The sequence below is a fragment of the Anopheles maculipalpis genome, chromosome 2RL (assembly GCF_943734695.1).
Source record: "Anopheles maculipalpis chromosome 2RL, idAnoMacuDA_375_x, whole genome shotgun sequence".
NCBI classification, from domain to species: Eukaryota; Metazoa; Arthropoda; class Insecta; order Diptera; family Culicidae; genus Anopheles; species Anopheles maculipalpis.
The window spans coordinates 41119304-41138219 of NC_064871.1; the positions used below are offsets into that span (position 1 = coordinate 41119304).

At 43.3% G+C, this 18916-nt stretch overlaps 9 protein-coding genes across 10 annotated transcripts in view; 5 read left to right on the plus strand and 4 right to left on the minus strand.

The window, feature by feature from the left end:
* The first annotated feature begins 4717 nt into the window (after positions 1–4717).
* LOC126557243 (TBC1 domain family member 5) lies at positions 4718–7606 on the plus strand. The gene is made up of 7 exons (XM_050212948.1): positions 4718–4806; positions 4948–5484; positions 5569–5619; positions 5693–5950; positions 6043–6185; positions 6452–6942; positions 7011–7606. The coding sequence occupies exons 1-7, from the start codon at positions 4718–4720 to the stop codon at positions 7596–7598; spliced, it is 2157 nt and encodes a 718-aa protein (XP_050068905.1). The 3' UTR covers positions 7599–7606.
* A 688-nt stretch (positions 7607–8294) lies between these two features.
* On the minus strand, positions 8295–8797 carry LOC126559352 (E3 ubiquitin-protein ligase RNF114-like). The gene is made up of 2 exons (XM_050215498.1): positions 8683–8797; positions 8295–8620 (listed from the first exon to the last, which is right to left on the minus strand). Exons 1-2 carry the CDS (start codon positions 8795–8797, stop codon positions 8295–8297), a joined length of 441 nt encoding a protein of 146 aa, XP_050071455.1.
* Positions 8798–9317: 520 nt separating this feature from the next.
* Positions 9318–18916, plus strand: part of LOC126559291 (probable prefoldin subunit 5) — a 195836-nt gene continuing 186237 nt past the window's right edge. For both annotated transcript variants that reach the window (XM_050215424.1, XM_050215423.1), the window contains exons 1-4: positions 9318–9474; positions 9541–9671; positions 9742–9820; positions 9896–10095. In XM_050215424.1, coding sequence (XP_050071381.1) covers positions 9373–9474; positions 9541–9671; positions 9742–9820; positions 9896–10060 — 477 coding nt within the window. In that variant the 5' untranslated portion in view covers positions 9318–9372 and the 3' untranslated portion in view covers positions 10061–10095. The remainder of the gene's footprint in view (positions 9475–9540; positions 9672–9741; positions 9821–9895; positions 10096–18916) is intronic.
* On the minus strand, positions 10368–11234 carry LOC126559018 (glutaredoxin 3). The gene is made up of 3 exons (XM_050215114.1): positions 11112–11234; positions 10616–11047; positions 10368–10546 (listed from the first exon to the last, which is right to left on the minus strand). The coding sequence occupies exons 1-3, from the start codon at positions 11159–11161 to the stop codon at positions 10369–10371; spliced, it is 660 nt and encodes a 219-aa protein (XP_050071071.1). The 5' UTR covers positions 11162–11234; the 3' UTR covers position 10368.
* LOC126558850 (3-hydroxyacyl-CoA dehydrogenase type-2) lies at positions 12435–13205 on the plus strand. The gene has a single exon (XM_050214929.1). It carries the CDS (start codon positions 12436–12438, stop codon positions 13201–13203), a length of 768 nt encoding a protein of 255 aa, XP_050070886.1. The 5' UTR covers position 12435; the 3' UTR covers positions 13204–13205.
* Positions 13429–14685, minus strand: LOC126558152 (alanyl-tRNA editing protein Aarsd1-A). The gene has a single exon (XM_050214113.1). It carries the CDS (start codon positions 14674–14676, stop codon positions 13429–13431), a length of 1248 nt encoding a protein of 415 aa, XP_050070070.1. The 5' UTR covers positions 14677–14685.
* LOC126559572 (40S ribosomal protein S28) lies at positions 15042–15380 on the plus strand. The gene has a single exon (XM_050215742.1). The coding sequence runs from the start codon at positions 15138–15140 to the stop codon at positions 15333–15335; it is 198 nt and encodes a 65-aa protein (XP_050071699.1). The 5' UTR covers positions 15042–15137; the 3' UTR covers positions 15336–15380.
* Positions 16936–17906, plus strand: LOC126558823 (uncharacterized). Its single transcript, XM_050214894.1, has 3 exons — positions 16936–16955; positions 17042–17491; positions 17552–17906. Exons 1-3 carry the CDS (start codon positions 16936–16938, stop codon positions 17904–17906), a joined length of 825 nt encoding a protein of 274 aa, XP_050070851.1.
* LOC126559043 (protein lin-37 homolog) lies at positions 18000–18751 on the minus strand. Its single transcript, XM_050215146.1, has 2 exons — positions 18668–18751; positions 18000–18604 (listed from the first exon to the last, which is right to left on the minus strand). The coding sequence occupies exons 1-2, from the start codon at positions 18708–18710 to the stop codon at positions 18000–18002; spliced, it is 648 nt and encodes a 215-aa protein (XP_050071103.1). The 5' UTR covers positions 18711–18751.

The window sequence follows — 18916 nt, forward strand, 5'->3', positions numbered from 1 at the left end:
AGCTTGTGTTTTTGTTAGCGTTACTACAGTGTTTTGATGAAGCTGGGCGCACTGTTGTCCGTACTTTTCTTTCTGGTTTGCAATTAATCATCACCAAGTCTCGCTGGACGATTGGCATCATGCCACTGTCATCGATTGTGTGACTAATTGGAAATTTTGCATGTGTGTCGATGCCGATTCTTCGGATAACATTCGGCGCACTTTCTCACGATGCGATCTCCCGATTTCACACGGCACACGGGCATTACTCTACTTATTAGCAATTTTCAACGAGCTCCTCTCCCCTTGAAGCACGAGATTCGGTATTGACGTTCTTGGCGGTTCGTTTTTATCGGCCACTATTAGGCATGATGCGTATACCGTGTTGTGCGCGCGTCATCAAGTAATCGTGAAGTAAGTGAAGGCTAGTTGCCAGTGCTGCCGGTTGGACATGGAGATTATTTCCACCTAATCGAACAGCAGCGGAAGACCTGGGAACCGTGTGTGTGTGTGTGTTGAGTGTTTTATGTATTTTTTCGTGCCCTCCTACTCGCCACAAATCCAATGTTCGTCACAGGTGATTCAAGGCGACCTCTCACAGCAATAATGTTGGATTGTCACACGGTAAACTTCCACACCACGAAGGAAACCGTGCATCATGTTCTAAGTCTGCGATAGTAGTTCACGGATCTGCATTAGGCGGCAGATCGTAGGTATACATATGTGGGTAACAAAAAAAAAAAGGAGCAATACGAAAGAGATCTTGCTTGTTATTGAACCGTTTAGTGGACAAAGCAGGTGGTTGCAGTGCAGCCAATCTGGCGAGATTGTTTTGGGCCCAGTTTAATTGGACGGGCATGAGTGGACGAAACTGAGAGTAATTGATCGTTTCGGGGAAAAACGGGGGAAACAACGCAATACATTATCAAAGTAAGGTGTATCGTAGTTGGTACACTTCATTTGTACTTTAGACTGTAATGAATAAGGGTTCCGGACCGTAGTGAGGACTGACCATCCAACTGCGTGATATCAGTAAAGTCTTGTAAGCCATTAGATGACCGGCATGTCCTTAGAAGCCCGTCAAGCCAAGAAAGGAGAAGAACCGTAAGAGATGAACCAGAACTGAACTGGAATATTACAAACTGCTTTTAGTAATGTGGAAAATGTTTAAACAAATTCCATACAAAACCAATCAAACGATGATCGAGTCACAGGTGGAAAGTGTCGTCGCAAGTTGGCAAAAATATTACAATTTATCAGATCTTTTAATAAGCGTAAAGACCAACTTTTTCTCCTATGGCTGACGTGAAATCACCACGTTTTGTGGCAACGTTTTGATCTGCCCCTGCCTAACCAAAAAAAAAGGACACCCAGCCATTTTCTGCATCAACCGTTCACGTGTTACATTACGTACTTCAACCATTCCATTCTTGTGCGTTTGGAGGTTTTGATGTATGAAGTGGGGGGTTTTTTTTTTTGTTTTAATTCCCTAAATACACAAAAAAAAACAACACGCACTTACATCGACAAAAAATATGTAAAACTAAACGAAACGAATGGCATCGGATGAATGATAGCTCTTTCCGTCTTTCTTTCGTGCAGCTTCTCCAGTTGGCTCGTGTACCGTAGGCTAACAATCAACAGAATGTTACGAGTGGTATTACAGAACTAGCTGGAAAACATGCACTTTAAGCGTAAGCACTTAGTTTTGCAGTGTGTTGAAATGGTATACAAAAAAAGGATACTTAAATTAGTAAAACAAAACCCTTTTTTTATTGTAGTAAAACGGTAGAGCTATTAGTTTTGAAATCTACAGAAAGTCTTTCCTACACAAGAAGTTTTTTTTAAGAATAGACAATAAATGATTGAGAGGTATGAAGCAATTAAATCTAGTAGAGGTTTCAATGGATTGCGGTCATAACATCGATCGATAAAATCCTCCCGCACACTCTATGCTTTCACATGACCATGTACTAACAAACGATGAGTATTGTGCAGTTTGTATTTCGTAATCTTAAGCAACTTAAGCATTGATGTGAGTTATGTGAATTCGTTGTACGACTCAAAGAAAAAAATACACTTTTCATCATTTTGTTAATTATATTTATTTTTTGTGTCACAAACGCAAATCATTTTTCAAGGTTAGACTGACGAAAAGATGTGAATTATTTTTTGATTTTTGCCTTTTTTCGTACACAATATTAAAGAATATTTTTCTAATACTTTGGACGATCCATAAGCAAATTAGCAGCGTTAACTCTTTCACTCTCGCTATCGAATCCCAACCCGACCGTCCCGTCGTTTTCAGGACTGCCTTTCTTGACACTGGTAAAATCAATTCAAATTTTTTTTTTTCGTTTATTTATAGAGGCTTTTAGTCTTAGACACTACATTCGCCTCTCTACTGTAAAAATTAGTGGTATAATCTGATACAAAACTATTGCAGGTGTGGCTTAAATATTATGGAACACTATTGCGATTATGGCTTATGATAATGAATAAGTTAAAACTAACTGTAATCGGTGTCTAGTTGGCAGGTGGCTCGGTGTTTCGTGTATCCATCGCAAATGGTTGTTGTTTTTGCTTATAGAGACTTTGCGTCTTTCGACTGCATTCGTCTCTATAGCAATTGGTGAGATGATGTCAACAACAAAGAAGCTGCAGAGTGGAGGACTAGATTTTTTGAGTCCTTTTTTTTTTTGGGAAGTAAGGGTGTTGGTGAAGCAGATGGCACCTCGGCGTGAAAGGGTGTTGTGTGGTTCATAAGGGCGGAGTCGACCATTGGTAAGTTGATCGGGTTTTTCGTTACCGTGAATTCCGGAGTAACCCGGAATCCAAAATAAAACGATTTCGAGTCTTTGGAGGTGCCGTGTTCCAAGGCAGCCAGAACACTGTCGGTGAAGATGACGTTCGGTCGGTCGGCATGTAGTCCTTCGTCGGCGGCTAATTGAATAGCTATTACTTCGGCGGAGAAGTTGAAATCAATTCAATGAAATCAGAAATGGTTGGTCAAGCAGGGAAGATCTTTCGACGCTGTAGTGCCAAATAAGCTAATAAGGATTGCGTCATATTTTCAAACTCAAGAGCGCAATAGGAGTGGGGCTTCCCGGTGGTGTAGGCGACTGCGCATCGATATTCAAACATCAGGGGTTCAAATCCCATCCGGATCGTCCCCCCGTAGTGCAGACTGACAAACCAACTACGTGGTATCGGCAGTCCAGTAAGCCATTTCGATAGCCGGCATGACCTTAGAGGTCGTTAAGCCAAGAAAAAGAAGTGCCATAGGAGCAAGTGAAGCACCTATTATATATTTCAGTAAAAATTCAGTCAGGTGACCAAGAGTCAAAAAAAAAACAATTATTTCAAAAAATACAAAATTCAAAATAATATAATATTTGTCCATAAGAGCTTCCACTGTTTTCGGCAGGAAAAACAAACTTTTCGCAGATTTTGATGAGAGTTAAGCTATAAAAAACGTAATCATTGTTGTTCTACGCATCCCGATCGCCAGAAGCCAATTAAAGTTTTTTTTTTTGCTAGTTCACAAATAAGCACGATGATGTGTACTTATAAGTGGAATAGAACCCAAAAAAGGGTGACTAAGGGCTAGAATAGAATCGGCGGCGAATTTTTTGATCAAGAGGAGTACTCCGGTGACGTAAACCGCTTTGGAACACGAAATTTCACCGATAGCACACGTGAAATGCGAGAAACTCAAGAAGGCAAATTTAAGGCTAGTAAGGAGCGAAGTTCTGGTCGTTATGAAACTATTTTTAAAACCCAAAAGAGGTGGAATTGGTGAACTACATTCACCCCTAGCATATAATAATGAAGCATCTGATGTTCCATTTTTAAACAATTTTCGATGATTTTATCTTGATGACCGTCTTAACCCAATACACAAAAAATCACCCCATTTTCTACCATTTTCAAAACATTCATAGAACGGTTGTTTTTAATTTTTCTGGAACAGATTAATTAATGAAAAATAAGTGTAAAATTGCAATAAAAGCCAAATTAGCTTTTATAAAAACCATGGTTAAGTAGGTTACAACAAAAATTAATTAACGTGGCATAATTGCCTCAATTTTCGCTACCTTTGTGAAAAAGAAACAGATTTGAATATCTAAAACGGTTTTATAAACTTAAATTCAAACGTTACTTCACCGCTGCTGTTTTTGTAGAGATTTTTCACTAGATTGAAATATTTCAATTGGTCAAGTTTTCGCAGTTTGACAGCACGAATGAACCCAGACACCGAACGCCCGCAGTTTGTTGTGAAAACACAGATGTGTGCAAAATGTGCGTGCGTCCTCTTGTCGCACACCTCCAACCGTCGTTCTCTTTACGCACTGTTATTGCAGTGGAGCTTCTGCTTTCAAAATTATTTGTCACTTTTGCCTGAAACCAACCGAGGTGCGTGAGGGTCTCGATCCAAACATTCCCAGGGGTAGCGATAGCGATAGGTGTGTGCTGTGCAGTGCGTGGTTATAATATTAATAAGCATCACAAGTGCGTTTTACTTTGATCCCAACACAATAAAATATGCATTTGAAGCAGAGATAAAATTTTACATTCTGAAAGCGCTTTTGGCGTTCGGATCGACCGTATCTTCGGCAATTTTTTAGGAGAGGTGTGCAGGCGCAATTCCACCTCCCGCACAAGTGCAATTAACCGCAAGCGAAACCCATTTTGTAAATCTGAATTGCTGAAAAAAGCTCGACCGAAACGCACGATGATGGTTGTTGACCTCGATCTTCAGGAAGCGGAACCATCGTCGCTGACAGCAGCAGCTGGACATGGGCGATCCGGTGTCGTGAAGTACGAGTAAAGTATCGAGCCAATATTTAACCGTATGATCGTGCATGCCTTGATAAGAGCCTACACTGCGTTCTAGAGGCACAACGACAAACTTAGTCTTCAGGGCTGTGCTATCTATCTACAATTGCTTGTTGTTTTTGTGTACAGATTGGAATGGAAGAACATCGTGACGATCGCGACGGAGATTAATCTGCCCGAATTACGGCAGCTGGCCGTCCGTGGTGAACTGCGTGCATCACCATTTCGCAGCATATGTTGGGCCATTTTTCTTGGCGTGCTAGAAACGCCCGCTCTTACCAGCTGGCCGCAACAGCGTTCCGATGCCCGGGCACACTACCATCACCTGAAGGAGCAGTTTGTGCTGAACCCGCACCAACAAACGACGGACATTCGGGACGATCCACTCTCTCAGTCGAAGCAAAGCCTCTGGAATCAACACTTTTGTGATCAGGAACTATGCGCTGTGATAAAGCAAGACGTCGTACGCACCTTTCCCGGGGTGGACTTTTTTCGCAAACCGACGATACAGGAACTGATGACGAACATCCTATTCTGCTATGCGAGACAATTTCCGGCGATGTGCTACAGGCAGGGAATGCATGAAATTCTCGCCCCGCTCATTTTCGTTATCCACAGCGATCAGCAAGCGTTGGCTCACATACAGGAACTACATCCGGACGTTGAGTATGAACCCTTTTTTTGGTTATAATGCCCCACGTACCTTGCCTTGCTGAATTATTCCTTTTTTTTTGGTCTCCTCCCTTTAAGCCGGACATTGCTCACAGTTCTGGATCCACAGTATCTTGAAGAAGATTCCTAGTAAGTACCGGCAAAGGAACATGTTCTTCCAAAAAGGAAACCCAACGCCTGTAACATCCATCCTTTTCTCTAGTGCCTTGTTCTCCAAAATTATGGCCCAGATTGAATCGTTCTATCGTATCACGGATGTTGTACCGACGGCAACTGGTTACTTTCCAGCACAGACACCTGGCAGCCCGCTCAGTTCCAGCCCGGCTGGTACCAAACGGAAGCCAGAGGTTGAGGTGGTCGAACAGTTGAACTACATCAAGGATAAAATTCTCATCAAGGAAGATCTCCATCTGCATAATCATCTGCTCAAGCTCGACATTCCTTTGGCCATTTTTGGCATGTAAGAAGCCACCTCGATTAAAAACGTGGACCCTGAAGTGGTGAAGAATCCTGTTTTGCATTCCTGAATTCCTCCCTTCTTTTTGCTTACAGTCGTTGGTTGCGCTTGCTTTTCGGGCGTGAATTTGCATTACAAGACTTGCTGCTGCTGTGGGACGCAATATTCGGTGAAGGGGATGATCTCGGACTCATTAATTACGTCGTGGTGGCTATGCTGATACGAATAAGAGATAAGCGTTAGTATTAAGGCGCTGGGGCCATGGGAAATTTCAAACAGTTGAAATCGATGCAAAAAGGGGAAAAAAATCTCAAAACTGCGATTTCGGCTTTTTTTTCGATTGCCTTGTAAATGCGTCAGGTTTTCAAAAAGCGAGGAAATTTCTCAAACACTCACAGGAAGCTGAAATTTTGATTTTGAAATCTCTGGTGGCCCGCGTCCTTTACAGTATATGAAATCATTCCTTCCAAGACAAAAAATAACACCTTTAGTCTCTTTTGGTAGTAATTTATAGTGACTACACAACCTGCCTTTCGTACCTGATGCGCTACCCCAGCAACGTGGACATAGCGCTCGTGATACGCCATGCGCTCCATATGAAGGCACCAAAAGTTTATGAACGGCCGGCCGGTGCAATGATCTTCCTTTCGTCACCGTCAAAGCGTCATACGCACGTGCCACAGGCCCAGCGTTCGAAAACGGTCGAAATGTCTCAGCTAAAGTATTCCACACTACCAACCGTTCACCAGCGCCGTGGGCAGGTCACTGCCGATCATCCGCTGCAAAGCGGAACAGCGTCGTCCGGTGGTGCTGCAAGCGGTATGGACGAACGATATCGGACCAGTTCACTACCAAGAAACAGCAGCTCTTCAATGCGGAAGGCAACGGCTGTCGAGCTGCGTCAAGCTGCCTGTTTGGCTACTAAGAAAGCGATCACCGATTCATCCCACCCGGATGTTCGTGATCCAACCGTCACGGATGGCTATCGTGAGGATGTACGACTTATTTCACCTTTTCGAGTCGATGCAAAATAATTTTAGTTTTTTTTTAATAACTCTTTCAGGATCCCGAACTGTTACGGATCGAGCTGCAAAATGCGTACAACATCATGTCCGTCGGTCGGGCAAAATTGCTCCAATATTTAACCGTACTGCGACGTAACATTCGACCCACGAACCCGCAAGGCGAGCTGCAACAATCGCTCGAAGGTATAGAGGAGATCTGCTCATTATTAAAGCCACGCTACGATACCGTGTTTCGCGTTCCCGCACCGATCGATGCAGCGACGGAAGCGAACGAAGAGGAGCCCCAAAAAGCTAGAAAACCATTGCCTGGTAGTGCGAAATTAATTTCAGAACAACCGCATGCAAATAATATCCAGCGTACGCAAACGCCTCCGAGCAGTTTAAACCTAACGCGCTCATACAATTATGATCTCGACTGCCGGAGAAACAGTGCATCACAATCGAGCGGAACGCAGTATGAAATCCCGGAAGATCGGTACAGCAAACTGGCGACCAAGAAGCTGGCCAACCGGAAGGAGGTCGAGATGAATGTGTTCACAAAAGATTTCACCGACCGCCATCGGCGGATCGATGATAAGGATCTGCCCAGCACAAATCCACTCGGCAACGGGGAACGATCAGAATGACGACAATCCAGCAAGTTTCGTTGCTTTCATGAAATCTTCCCGCCTGCTGGACAAATGGTACGAAATCGTGATTAATCGTGGGGAAAAAAACTGTTTACACTTTATTGCGGCCCGACGAAGGCGAAATGTTTTAATGAATCTTGACCGAATGTTTAGTGGTAATGCGTACGTTGCTGTACGGCCTTTGCCACACAGACACTACTAATATTAAAATTGCATATACTAAAGGCAAAACGAAAAGATGTGATATACCTGTATTGAAGGGAAGAATAAACTAAACGCAGCTAATATGTATAACCTCCCGTATACGAGAGCGAGTATGAGTACATGCTTCAGAACCATTGTCAACATGGGTCACCTATATTGCTATGATACTTGAACTTTCAACGTTGTATAGTAATCACATAATCATGGAAGAGAGTGTGTAGTGGCACTTTTCTGCTCAATATACACGATTCGACGAACATCAAAATGCATCATTAATTGTGATTTGATCCACCTTTTCTAGATTACTAATTAAATGTAGATTGTTTACAAATATTTACAAACACAAAAAGAAAATCGATGAACCGCAAGCATCAGCATCTTAAAGGATCAAGAAAAGCACAAATTAGCCGATCATTATGAAAAAATAGATCTTAAAACTTCTACCGTTATATACAATGCCACAGGCTTTCCAATCAAAGGCACAAGCTTTCATACAACCGTTCGCCTGCTTGCCGCCTGCTTGGATATCTTGGATTGCTTTCCATTTTGAGCTTTCGGTACCGTAACAACACTATTTCGATCCGTACTCGTTGATGATGCCACGACTTGGTTCGTATATTCCGGGTTGTACAGGAACAGCCGACGAACTAATTTATCTTTGCAGATCGGACATATAGCTAGACTCCCCGTTTTAATGCACCTTTCGATGCATTTGGTGCAAAACGAATGACCACAGTTTACTATTACCGGTGCACTATAGTCTTCGAGGCAGATGGGACATTCCCTGTCCGAAAATTGTACGTATCTCGGTGGACCTAGGGAATGTAAAATAAAACGGTGGAAACGGGTCCAAATGACACGGCGGAATAAATCTTACCTTTGCTTCGCAGATTGTATCGATGCAGCGGTGAATGGGTAGCCGATGATGCTGAATGTATTAAAGTTTCCGATCTGGTAGACTGCTTGTTACGAAGCTCCACGTTTGGTTTCATTGTTAAAATTGCGATGCAAACTCTAGTTTCGACGATCTTGTAAGTACGTTCAGCTTTTCCGTCTTCAATGTTGCACTGTTGCTTTGTTGAAGGCCAATCAAAAGGCGGCTTTTTGGCGGTGTTTGTATTTTGACAACCGCTCGATGACAGGATGCTAACTGACAGAAGGCTTTTTGCAGCAGTGCTGGCAGTATTATATGAACCGGAATGTATTTTTGTAAAATGAATTGATTTACACTTTAAAAAGCAGTGATCTATTCCATTCCATACTTTTCAAAAAGCTTTTTCAATCATCGTGTAGCGATTAGTTTTTAGGGGGAAGGTTTTTATTTTGTGATCGCTTGTGTTTGGCAGCACTGTTGCTGAACGCGTGCAGGCGAATACTTTGACATAGAAGGCCATCACCGAAGTTTTGCAGCAAATATTGGTCGTGAATTTTGGGCAGTCTCCGATACGCGAAGAAAATCCACAATCTTCCCATAACGGGAAGTTGCCGCCTACGGACAAATCGAAGCCGTTCGTTTTTTGCACTCTGCTGATCCCATATCACACCACAGAATTACCAAACCAGCACGATGGCAAATATATCCACCACCGAAAAGCCGCAGATGCAGCAAATTGATCTCAACACGCTCAATCTGCAGCAGTTGACTCAGCTGAAGAATCAACTAGACCAGGTAAGATAGCTGGAGCTGGGACCGGGGGTCGACTGAAACCGTAAATGTGTTATGTTTGGTTTTTAGGAGCTACAATTTTTCCAAGAGTCGTTGAACAGCATCAAGATAGCAAGATCGAAATACTCCGCATCGAAGGAAGCCCTGGAACAGATCAAAGAGGACTGGAACGATAAGCAAATTCTAGTGCCGCTGACCGGGTGAGTTTTGCTTCTGAGGATCAGTTCTGCGAGAAGTACCATGAATGAATCATTCCATTCCACTCCACAGGAGCATGTACGTGCCCGGTACGATAAAGGATGCGAATAATGTTATCATTGAGATTGGCACCGGCTACTACGTAGAGAATGTGAGTAACCACAGAGTAAAACGTACGGCATACTTGGAATATTCCTTATATACTCATTCATACCGTTTTAAGCAGGATCTGGAAAGTGCGAAAGCCTTTTTCAAACGACGCGTCGAATACGTGCAGGAGCAGCTCGAAAAGATCGAAACGATCGGTATGGAAAAGTCCAAAATACGTGATACGATTCGCGAGGTAATGGAGAAGAAGCTAGTACTGTTCAGCAAAGAGCTACAGAAGTAGCGCGAGGGCGAACAACCATCGCCATTGGCGGTCTCGTTTTCAGTGTGATCTGTGTCGCAGACAAAAACATAAACGATTAACAGCGCTCTATTCATGAAAGCAAAACCCAAAGCCCGATGGTTTATTTTTTTCCGTTTCTTCCACTGTTTCATTTGCTTTCGTTCGGGTATTTTCATTCAACAAATCTTTACAACCGCGCCTTAGTTAAGCGTTGGAATACGACGCTGCATTTACGCAATAATAAATTAACCAAAACGAAACGAAATCCTTACCGTCCTTCATCCTCTGTATCGTCCAGGTTCGTTTGTTTATGGATTTAACGTTTCCTTGAGTTCCCCACCTTCCAACAGTTCCTTGATGATATCGAGCCCTCCTATGAGCTCACCATTTACATAGACTTGCGGATAGGTAGGCCAGTTGGAAAACGTTTTCAACCCCTGTCGTACAGCTTCGTCCGTCAGAATATCGAACGTGTCGTACGCGACGCTGAAAGAAGGTACAACAATTGCATTTAAATTACAATAGCACGGACGGTTGTGGGACGGCTTCACCTACCCGGTGTCATTGATGATTGCTATCAGCTGCTTGGAGAAACCACAGCGTGGAGTGTTGCGATCACCCTTCATAAAGATCATCACCTTGGACCGATTTATGAGTGCTTTCAATCGCTCCTCCAAATTAGCCGACCCGCCATCAGTCGACGGTAAAGAGGAAGCGCCGGCATATTGTTTAGCTTTCTTCGTCAATGTCCCCACATCCACACCGTCGATGCGATCGATAGCCTTACCGGCGCGCAAAAATAACACCGTCGGTACGGAATCGATTTGGTGGCGCATGGAAAGCTCCGAAAGGTCCTCCGCCGGCACGTCCAGAAACTGTAACGCTTTAAATTCCGTCTGTTTCGCTAGTTCCGTCATAACGTCGCTGATTTGTTTACACTGTTCGGCCCATTCTGCCGAAAACAGCACCACCGACACTGTAGCTGCACTGTGTGAATAGAAAAGATGAATGAATTTGATGAACTTAAGGCGCCGCACACCAAACACAATACCCGATCAATTGCTTGTACTGATCCTCGGAAGTAACTTTTGCAATGGCCATTTTTTAGGGAAGAGGAACACACTTTCTTTCGGCGATAACCTTTCTGCCGACCGCTATGTATTGAATTGGGTGAGAAAAACAGTTGCTAAAGGGGGTTTTTGACATTTAACGTCATTCCGTCAAAGGAGTTCCCGGAGAGCAAAATTTATTTTAACGATGTTCTAAAAGACGGTTAAAGGGACGATGAAAGGACGTGATAGTATGAGAAAAACGAGATGCGATAGGATAATTTTTATTTAGTTTCTTTATAATACATACAGCTAAGAAAATTGAACAAAAATAGTAGCAGGAAAGGAACTCATACACATCCAACACTCAAATCCGTTTGTTTGGATGACAGGAGGTTCTCGGCCAAATCACAACAAAATTTAAGCCATTCGGCGTGCAAACGGCCGTACTGTTTCCTTCGAAAGTATGCTTTACATCTATGCTACACTGTGTTTAGCATTCGATTTCCATTTGCATCGATATATAGACTATCCGGGAGGGTAAAACGAGCATTTCAGGCATCTGTTATTTTTCGTTTTTCGGTGAGGCCAAAAAGCTGTTAAACCAGCCCGAGACATTTGTGCTGTGTACGAAGCAGGTGAACCAACCACCCGTAAATGATTTGCAAAGGTCAGCAGGGAGACATCAGCAAGGGAGTATCAGCCACTAGTACATCCTGAACTGCAATTCTTGTTCAACGAGAAATTTCTACATGTGCAACAAGAGCTAGAACTGCAGATCCTTCAGCATCCATCGTTTGCTATGGATCAACGGTATTGTGATTACTATCTGCTTACCTACGATGAAATGCTAAGAAAGTCTTCAAAATCTAGCTTCTAATTTTAAGAGAAAAAAAGAAACCTTTTTGTTGGTAAAATGAACGAATGAATCCCCCGGATCTCCGGATAATTCTTTCGACGTTCGTGGTTGCGCAGGATAATTTAAATTTCTTAATTTTATTTCCGGAAACCTATCATCTGTCACATCATGCTCTTATGTCATGTGTTTGTTGTGGAAGAGCTTTTTTTCCTCAAATGGTATTATCATGTTATTTTAGTAATTTACACTTTTTTATGAATGCTTTCCCTTTCGTATGTACGTTTTTATTTTAATTTCCATTTACCGCCTTCTCCACGATCAATTGTCAAGAATATAAAGTTCATTGAACCCGTCGTGATAACACGATTGCATAACACAGCGTAGATCATTCTCGTCGGCACGCACAACCCAGCAGTAGTTCCAAACCACCGGTCGTGAAAAAAAAAACACATTCCACTCCAAACAAAATGCTCAAGAACGCAGTCGCATTGGTAACTGGCGGAGCTTCGGGTCTTGGCCGTGCCACGGTAGAACGATTCGCCCGCGCCGGGTATAATGTGCTCCTCTGCGATCTACCTACCTCCAAGGGCAACGAAGTAGCGAAAGAGCTGGGTGAGAAAGTGGTGTATGTGCCGGTGGATGTTCTATCTGAGAAGGATGTGAGCGGTGCGCTAGAACTGGCCAAAAGCAAATTCGGTCGGCTGGATGTGTCGGTTAACTGTGCCGGCATTGCGGTTGCCGTCAAGACGTACAACTTCAACAAGAAGGTGGCACACAAGCTGGAAGATTTTCAGCGCGTCCTGCTGGTAAATACGGCCGGTACGTTTAACGTGATCCGTCTGTCGGCGGGATTGATGGGCGAGAATGAACCGAATGCTGACGGTCAGCGAGGTGTCATCGTGAATACGGCTTCGGTCGCGGCTTACGATGGACAGATTGGACAGGCGGCCTATTCCGCTTCGAAGGCGGCAGTCGTCGGTATGACGTTACCGATCGCTCGTGATCTTAGCACGCAAGGCATCCGGATTGTTACCGTCGCTCCAGGGCTGTTCAACACTCCTATGCTACAGGCTCTGCCAGAGAAGGTAAGGGCGTTCCTGGCCAAAACGGTACCATTCCCACAGCGGCTGGGTGAACCGGCCGAGTATGCCCAGCTAGTGCAGAGCATCGTCGACAATCCCATGCTGAATGGGGAAGTCATCCGCTTGGATGGAGCGCTCCGTATGATGCCTTAAGCTCGAGGGCTGCTAGCACAGCTACAATAACGGATGCATTTATTCACAGTACCTCAAGGGTGAGAGAGCCTACAAAAGTTTTCTAGCAGAAAAACATAAAATCGTCAAACGATCATAGTAACGGCAAACTCTTTGTATTCATGTTTTGTATTTGGCTTTTATTTAAATTAATAAAAGCAACGCTGTAAAGCCATCGCTCAAGTGTGTTACTAGAGCTTCTGCTTTTCATTTCTCAACAGCCACCTCGTTGCTTGGAAAATGTTCTCGGATTAGTTTTTCACATTGGGTCAGATTCTTAAGCTTACTTACTTTAGCATTAAAGCGTGTACCTTTCCCATTGCCTTTGCCTTCCAGCAGAGTACATATTTCCGGTCCTAATTTGGCTACATCTTCCGGTTTGCCCTGCAAAACCAGCTGCCCCTTGCCACTACCGTCCGTGTCGGCATTGGTTAGGAAGAAAAAGCAATCGGGCAGCTTGACGACCCGCAGGAAAGTGTTAATAAAATCCGATTCCGGGCCCTCGCTGCGGTGAAGCTGTACGTATCGCGGTGGGTTAATGTCACGCATTGTATTCAACATCTCCGCCTCAGCAGTGGCCAGTTCTGTCGTAAGTTTTTTGGCTATACGTTGCGTTGTTCGGACGGTGGATTGTAACTTTTTTGCCAGCTCGATATGAGACGCAGGACCCCCATTTAGAAGTGCATTCAGTTGAACTTCTCGATCGTAGCATTCGGACAGTTTTCGAAGTACACGGCCTCCCACCAGGAAGTGCACCAGCCACTTGCCCTTTGCCTTCTCGGCACTCAACAGTTTGATCGATTGTAGTTGACTAAGATTGCGTACATGAGTTCCGCAACACATATTACTTTCGATTCCGGCTATGGTCACTACCCGCAACGGACCACAAACATCTTCCGGAAGGCCACGGGTTGCTCGCGTTACATCGGACTTTAGTGCCGGATCGTTCGGTTCATACACGTTAACCTTGACGGGTGTACAATCGACAATCAGTTGATTGCAGATGCTTTCCACCCGGTCCAGTTGTTCCCTGGTTATATCCTTTGCGTCGAGTTCTATGTACGAGCTTTCCGTACCCAACCACCATGATTTCGTGTTGTACTTGAACTCCCGGTCGAAGATAGCCGTTATGAGGTGCTGACCGGAATGTTGCTGCATGTGGTCAAACCGGCGTGGCCAATCGACCCGTTGGACAACTTCCTCTCCAACAGCAAAAGGTGGACCGTTGCTGCAATCATCTTCTATTAAGTGAATCGCTAGCGCTCCCTTGCGTGTAACGGATGTTACTTTTCGACCGGCGACAGTTCCCTGGTCGGTAGGTTGTCCGCCACCCTCGGGGAAAAGGATTGTATCTTCAAACACAACGTTGAAACCTCCGACAGCAGCATTCTCGCAGGAAACGACCTTAGTACGAAATTCTTGTAGAAAACTATCTTCCTGGCACTTGAAGACCATTTTTGCACGGTCTTTGTCGAAACAAGAGCGCTCGGTCGCGAAGATCTATGCAAAGATGGAGTGTATTTGCAACATGTCAACAATAACAATACCGGACCAGCAGCGTAATATGTCACATAATCTGAACTGAGCTGTGGAAATATATTCAATGAAAATTTTTTGAAATGAAAAAAATATGTGAACTATTCGTCCAAAGTAATATGTGAAATTTGGGGAAATTAATTTTAGTATAGAAAATAATTTTGAAATCTTTTTTCCGCTTTTTGTTGCAATGAGTGTTCTGGGTTTGTAATACTTTTTTCACCGGGCCACTTCCTGTCAACCGTCAGCTTGACATCTATCTTTGACAGCTGACGTTTGTGCGAATGCCAAATTTCTTTCTTTCTCGTGTTTTGCCCCAAGCAGATCGCTTGTACGGAAATCGGTGAAAATTTCCGAAATTTGTTCATACATAACTCACCATGGACAAAACATTTGTGCTCGCACGCGTTACCAAGGTTCTGGGCCGCACCGGATCGCAGGGACAGTGTACCCAGGTGAAGGTTGAGTTCCTGAACGAGCAAAATCGACAGATCATCCGCAATGTGAAGGGTCCCGTCCGCGAGGGCGACATTCTGACCCTGCTGGAATCGGAACGTGAGGCAAGAAGACTCCGGTAAACTCGCTCCAACTTCGCAATGCCTTCCAGGGACGGGATGCATTTTGCTGCCTTGCAGGTAAGATAAACTGCGACTGACTGTGATGTATCGGTTGGATTGCTTGTAACAGTTGCATTGGAAAGCGTCCTTCTGAACACTTTATCTTTTTCTAGGTTATGTTTCCACTTTGTGTACGTCGCTGTTAATACTGCTGTAGTCGGGCTGGCGATGAAAACCTGATAAAAGGGGAAACCTGTCCTTGTTTGGGTGGCTGCAATGAATGTATCATGTTCATTAAACTTCGTGTTTGTGGAAGTAAAGAATGAGAAGTGAAAGCTAATACAACGCGAGTTTCGTAACAAAACAACACAAATCCGAAGATCGTTTATTCTAAATCGAAGTGCTAAAAATGTATTGAACTGATACGTACAGGCTGTTTATAGTTGTAGGTATCCGCTCGTTCAAATTTGAGTGCTTTCATAATACAACTAATGTTGGCAGAGTGATTTGTAAGGTGCAAGAAAGAATTATGGCCCCAGAAGTTAATCCTAATCGAATCTAAGCTGCAAATAGTTAGTATTCTACATTTACAGATGGTTGTGAGAATATATTATTCCATTAGGCATTTCTTCAGTACATATTTGCTCCCAATGAATAGATCTATTACGCTCCTACTCTTCTACATCTTATGGTATCTAAATTTTGAACTACGGCAAAATCCAGTATTTATATGCTCTTCCTGCTAGATATGCTTCAAGCATCCTGTGTTTTGTGGAACGAAGCAGTAAAATAGCAAATTCTCGTCTAGGTCAGCAGTAAACATCAGCTTTGTCGGTGCTTCAAATGGAAGAGGCCTTACTGGTTTTGGATCCATAAAATGGAATAGTAGTATCACTTAGGAGGAATATTTCAAATAGACATTGGAATATAAGCGCGCCAGTTTTGAAACTCTGCCGTCATATAACGGAATTTTCATTCACTTTGAGGAAATTTGCATTGCAATTTTTGCGCTAAATCGGCACAAAATGTAAATGAAACGGCCTTACTGGTGAGGAGTGAATGTTAGGCAGAAAACCCACAACTGAAAGTTCTACAGTCGTTCCATTCTATATTTCAATATTCCTCACTCTAATGGCAAAGTTCCACAAGAAGCTTGCAACAATTTACTATTCATGTCACTGAGTTATTCAAAATTTCCATTGCATGGATCGAAACCCATTAGCTTTTGGTTTTTGTTTAAAACGATAAAAATATTGTTCCCGATGTGGAGGAGTGTTCGATTCATAAAATATCTATCGTAATTTTCAACAATTTTTGTGAAAACAAATGACAGTTAATTTCAAAAAAACATACTTTGACATTTCTCTTTGACATCAAAACCTTGTGCATGTGCGGTGTATGTATGGTTAGCGTATTTCAAAACACCCGACGCTAGACAATACGCGCGAACCGCATACTGTGCTAAATTGAAGTTAGTATTCTGTGTGTAATATAACTATTCAATGATAATACAGTGGTGGCTAGCCTTCCTGTACTATCGTTGGTTTCTTTTAACAAAACGTGGTGAAGAAAACGGTACATCTCAGCAAGAGTGTGCGCCTTCTTTAGTGAGCCTATAGCAATGTCGCCAGAACTATCTGTGTAAGTTATATTTGGTTCGTTATCGAACAATGTTTTCCATAACTAGTAAGTAACTTTTCCGCTGAAAAAAATATGTATCGTTGCAGCCCTACCCAAAATGAGAAGGATTATTGTCATTTTTGTTTTGGGGCCATAGATTTGGTGCTGGTGTTTCCACACGTCCGTCCTGATTTGAAAAGCTTCATCGACAATGTAATTGGAATTCAATTGACTCCAGACGCACAAGAAACGTTCACCTTGTGCGGTGAATGTATCGGAACAATGGATATGTTCACTGCATTCCGTTCCAAATGTCGTTCCCACTTCGACAAAGTGTGTGAAGTGAAAATTATGAACCAAGCTGTAAAAAAGATGTTTCCATTGCTACAGCAGCACATAACTACAGATCAAGCTTCGCTCTCCAGCACGATGCTTTTGAACGTACTGAATGAATCCATCAGTAATGGCGACCCATCGTATCCAGCAGCTGACTTAACAGAAGACATTACAAGTCCAACAAATGGCCAAAATAACACTGCTAACGGCTACGTTAGAAGGTAGATATTATTCCATACATCCTATGAATTTTGTGTATAAGCATCGATTTTCATTTCCAGAGCTTCCAAGAGAGTCTACGGTCAATCACCATCGCCTGATATCGGTGCTGATTCTGCAACTAAAAAGCTATGCACCCAAAGCGAAACCTCAAATCGTAAGACAAAATTTCACCACATTCGGAAGCTTGTGACACGCTGTCAGCAGAACCGATTACAGAATATCGATGCGGTGCATAGATCGTCGATGTCCTCATCTATTGGCCGTGTATGTAGAAGAATTGAGTTTAAAAAGAATCTTCCATTGGCGAATGGAAGAATAACTTCCGGAAACAACACTCCACCCTGCAAGCCTTGTGTAGTTGTGGTACACAAATGTCTCCTCCCACAAACTGTAGGCGAATCGTGCAAATCGTAGTTTATTTGTTGAATTCAAATTTGTTTTACGATCTGCGCAATACCACTGCGTATGGTTATAATATTACAATGTAGAAATAAAACTTCTAACTCGTCACTTCTTCAATGCTTCCAGTAACTTAAAACTTGTGCCGAACCGTGCTTGCTCATATTTCCTACGGTGTTCTACAGTGCTTTCGTGAACTTTCTTCCAGCGCACCAAATGATCAGCAAGCAAATCATCTTTATCCTTGGACGATGTATCGATATCAAAGTCACCGACTGGCTCTGGCTTCATCGAAAGAAACGGCTTCAGGTCCGTGTTTTTCGGCCGAGGCATCTCCGTTATTTCTTGCAGCTCTCCATTCGTGAACTGACTTACGATGTCTGGATTGTGTTCACGCTTTATGGCAATGCGTGGCTTTGTGGTGGGTACGGTCAACTCTTCAACCTTCTCCCGCGGTTTGTTCTTTACCCAGGCGCGGCACATCGGATACAGTGGTGAGTTATCGGGAAATCGGGCCAAATCAATGCCACGGTTAAACAGCGTTATGATGTACGGTTGGCGGACGACAGGTGGCTCGATGCGTTTTCGCTTCATCTGCGAATCTTCATCGCTATCGTCAAAGCTGGTACTATCATCGTCGGACGATTTGGTGACGGTTTTTAAGGCGCCCTTCAGTCGGCCCCGTGCAAGCACCACATTTTGGAGCGCTTTTCCTGGTGTAAGGAGCTGTTCAGTTAGGATTGATTATGTGCTTATGGAGTCGACAAAATACTTACGCTTTTCATCAGAATTGATGAGGCTTCTTCTTTTGGCTAGCATTTTTGCTAATCGTCAAGCGTTGATAAATTGTTTATATTTCCAGCCGATGCACAAACAGAAAACAAACCGATTTTGACAGATCACAGTGGCTGCTCTTCTGGTTGGTTACTCTGTATGACGTTTCAGTTGTTTTACTATAAAAAGTAGTATTTTTAATAATTCTTCAAATGATTTATTGTTTTTTTTTTTGTGTGGAAGAAGCTTAT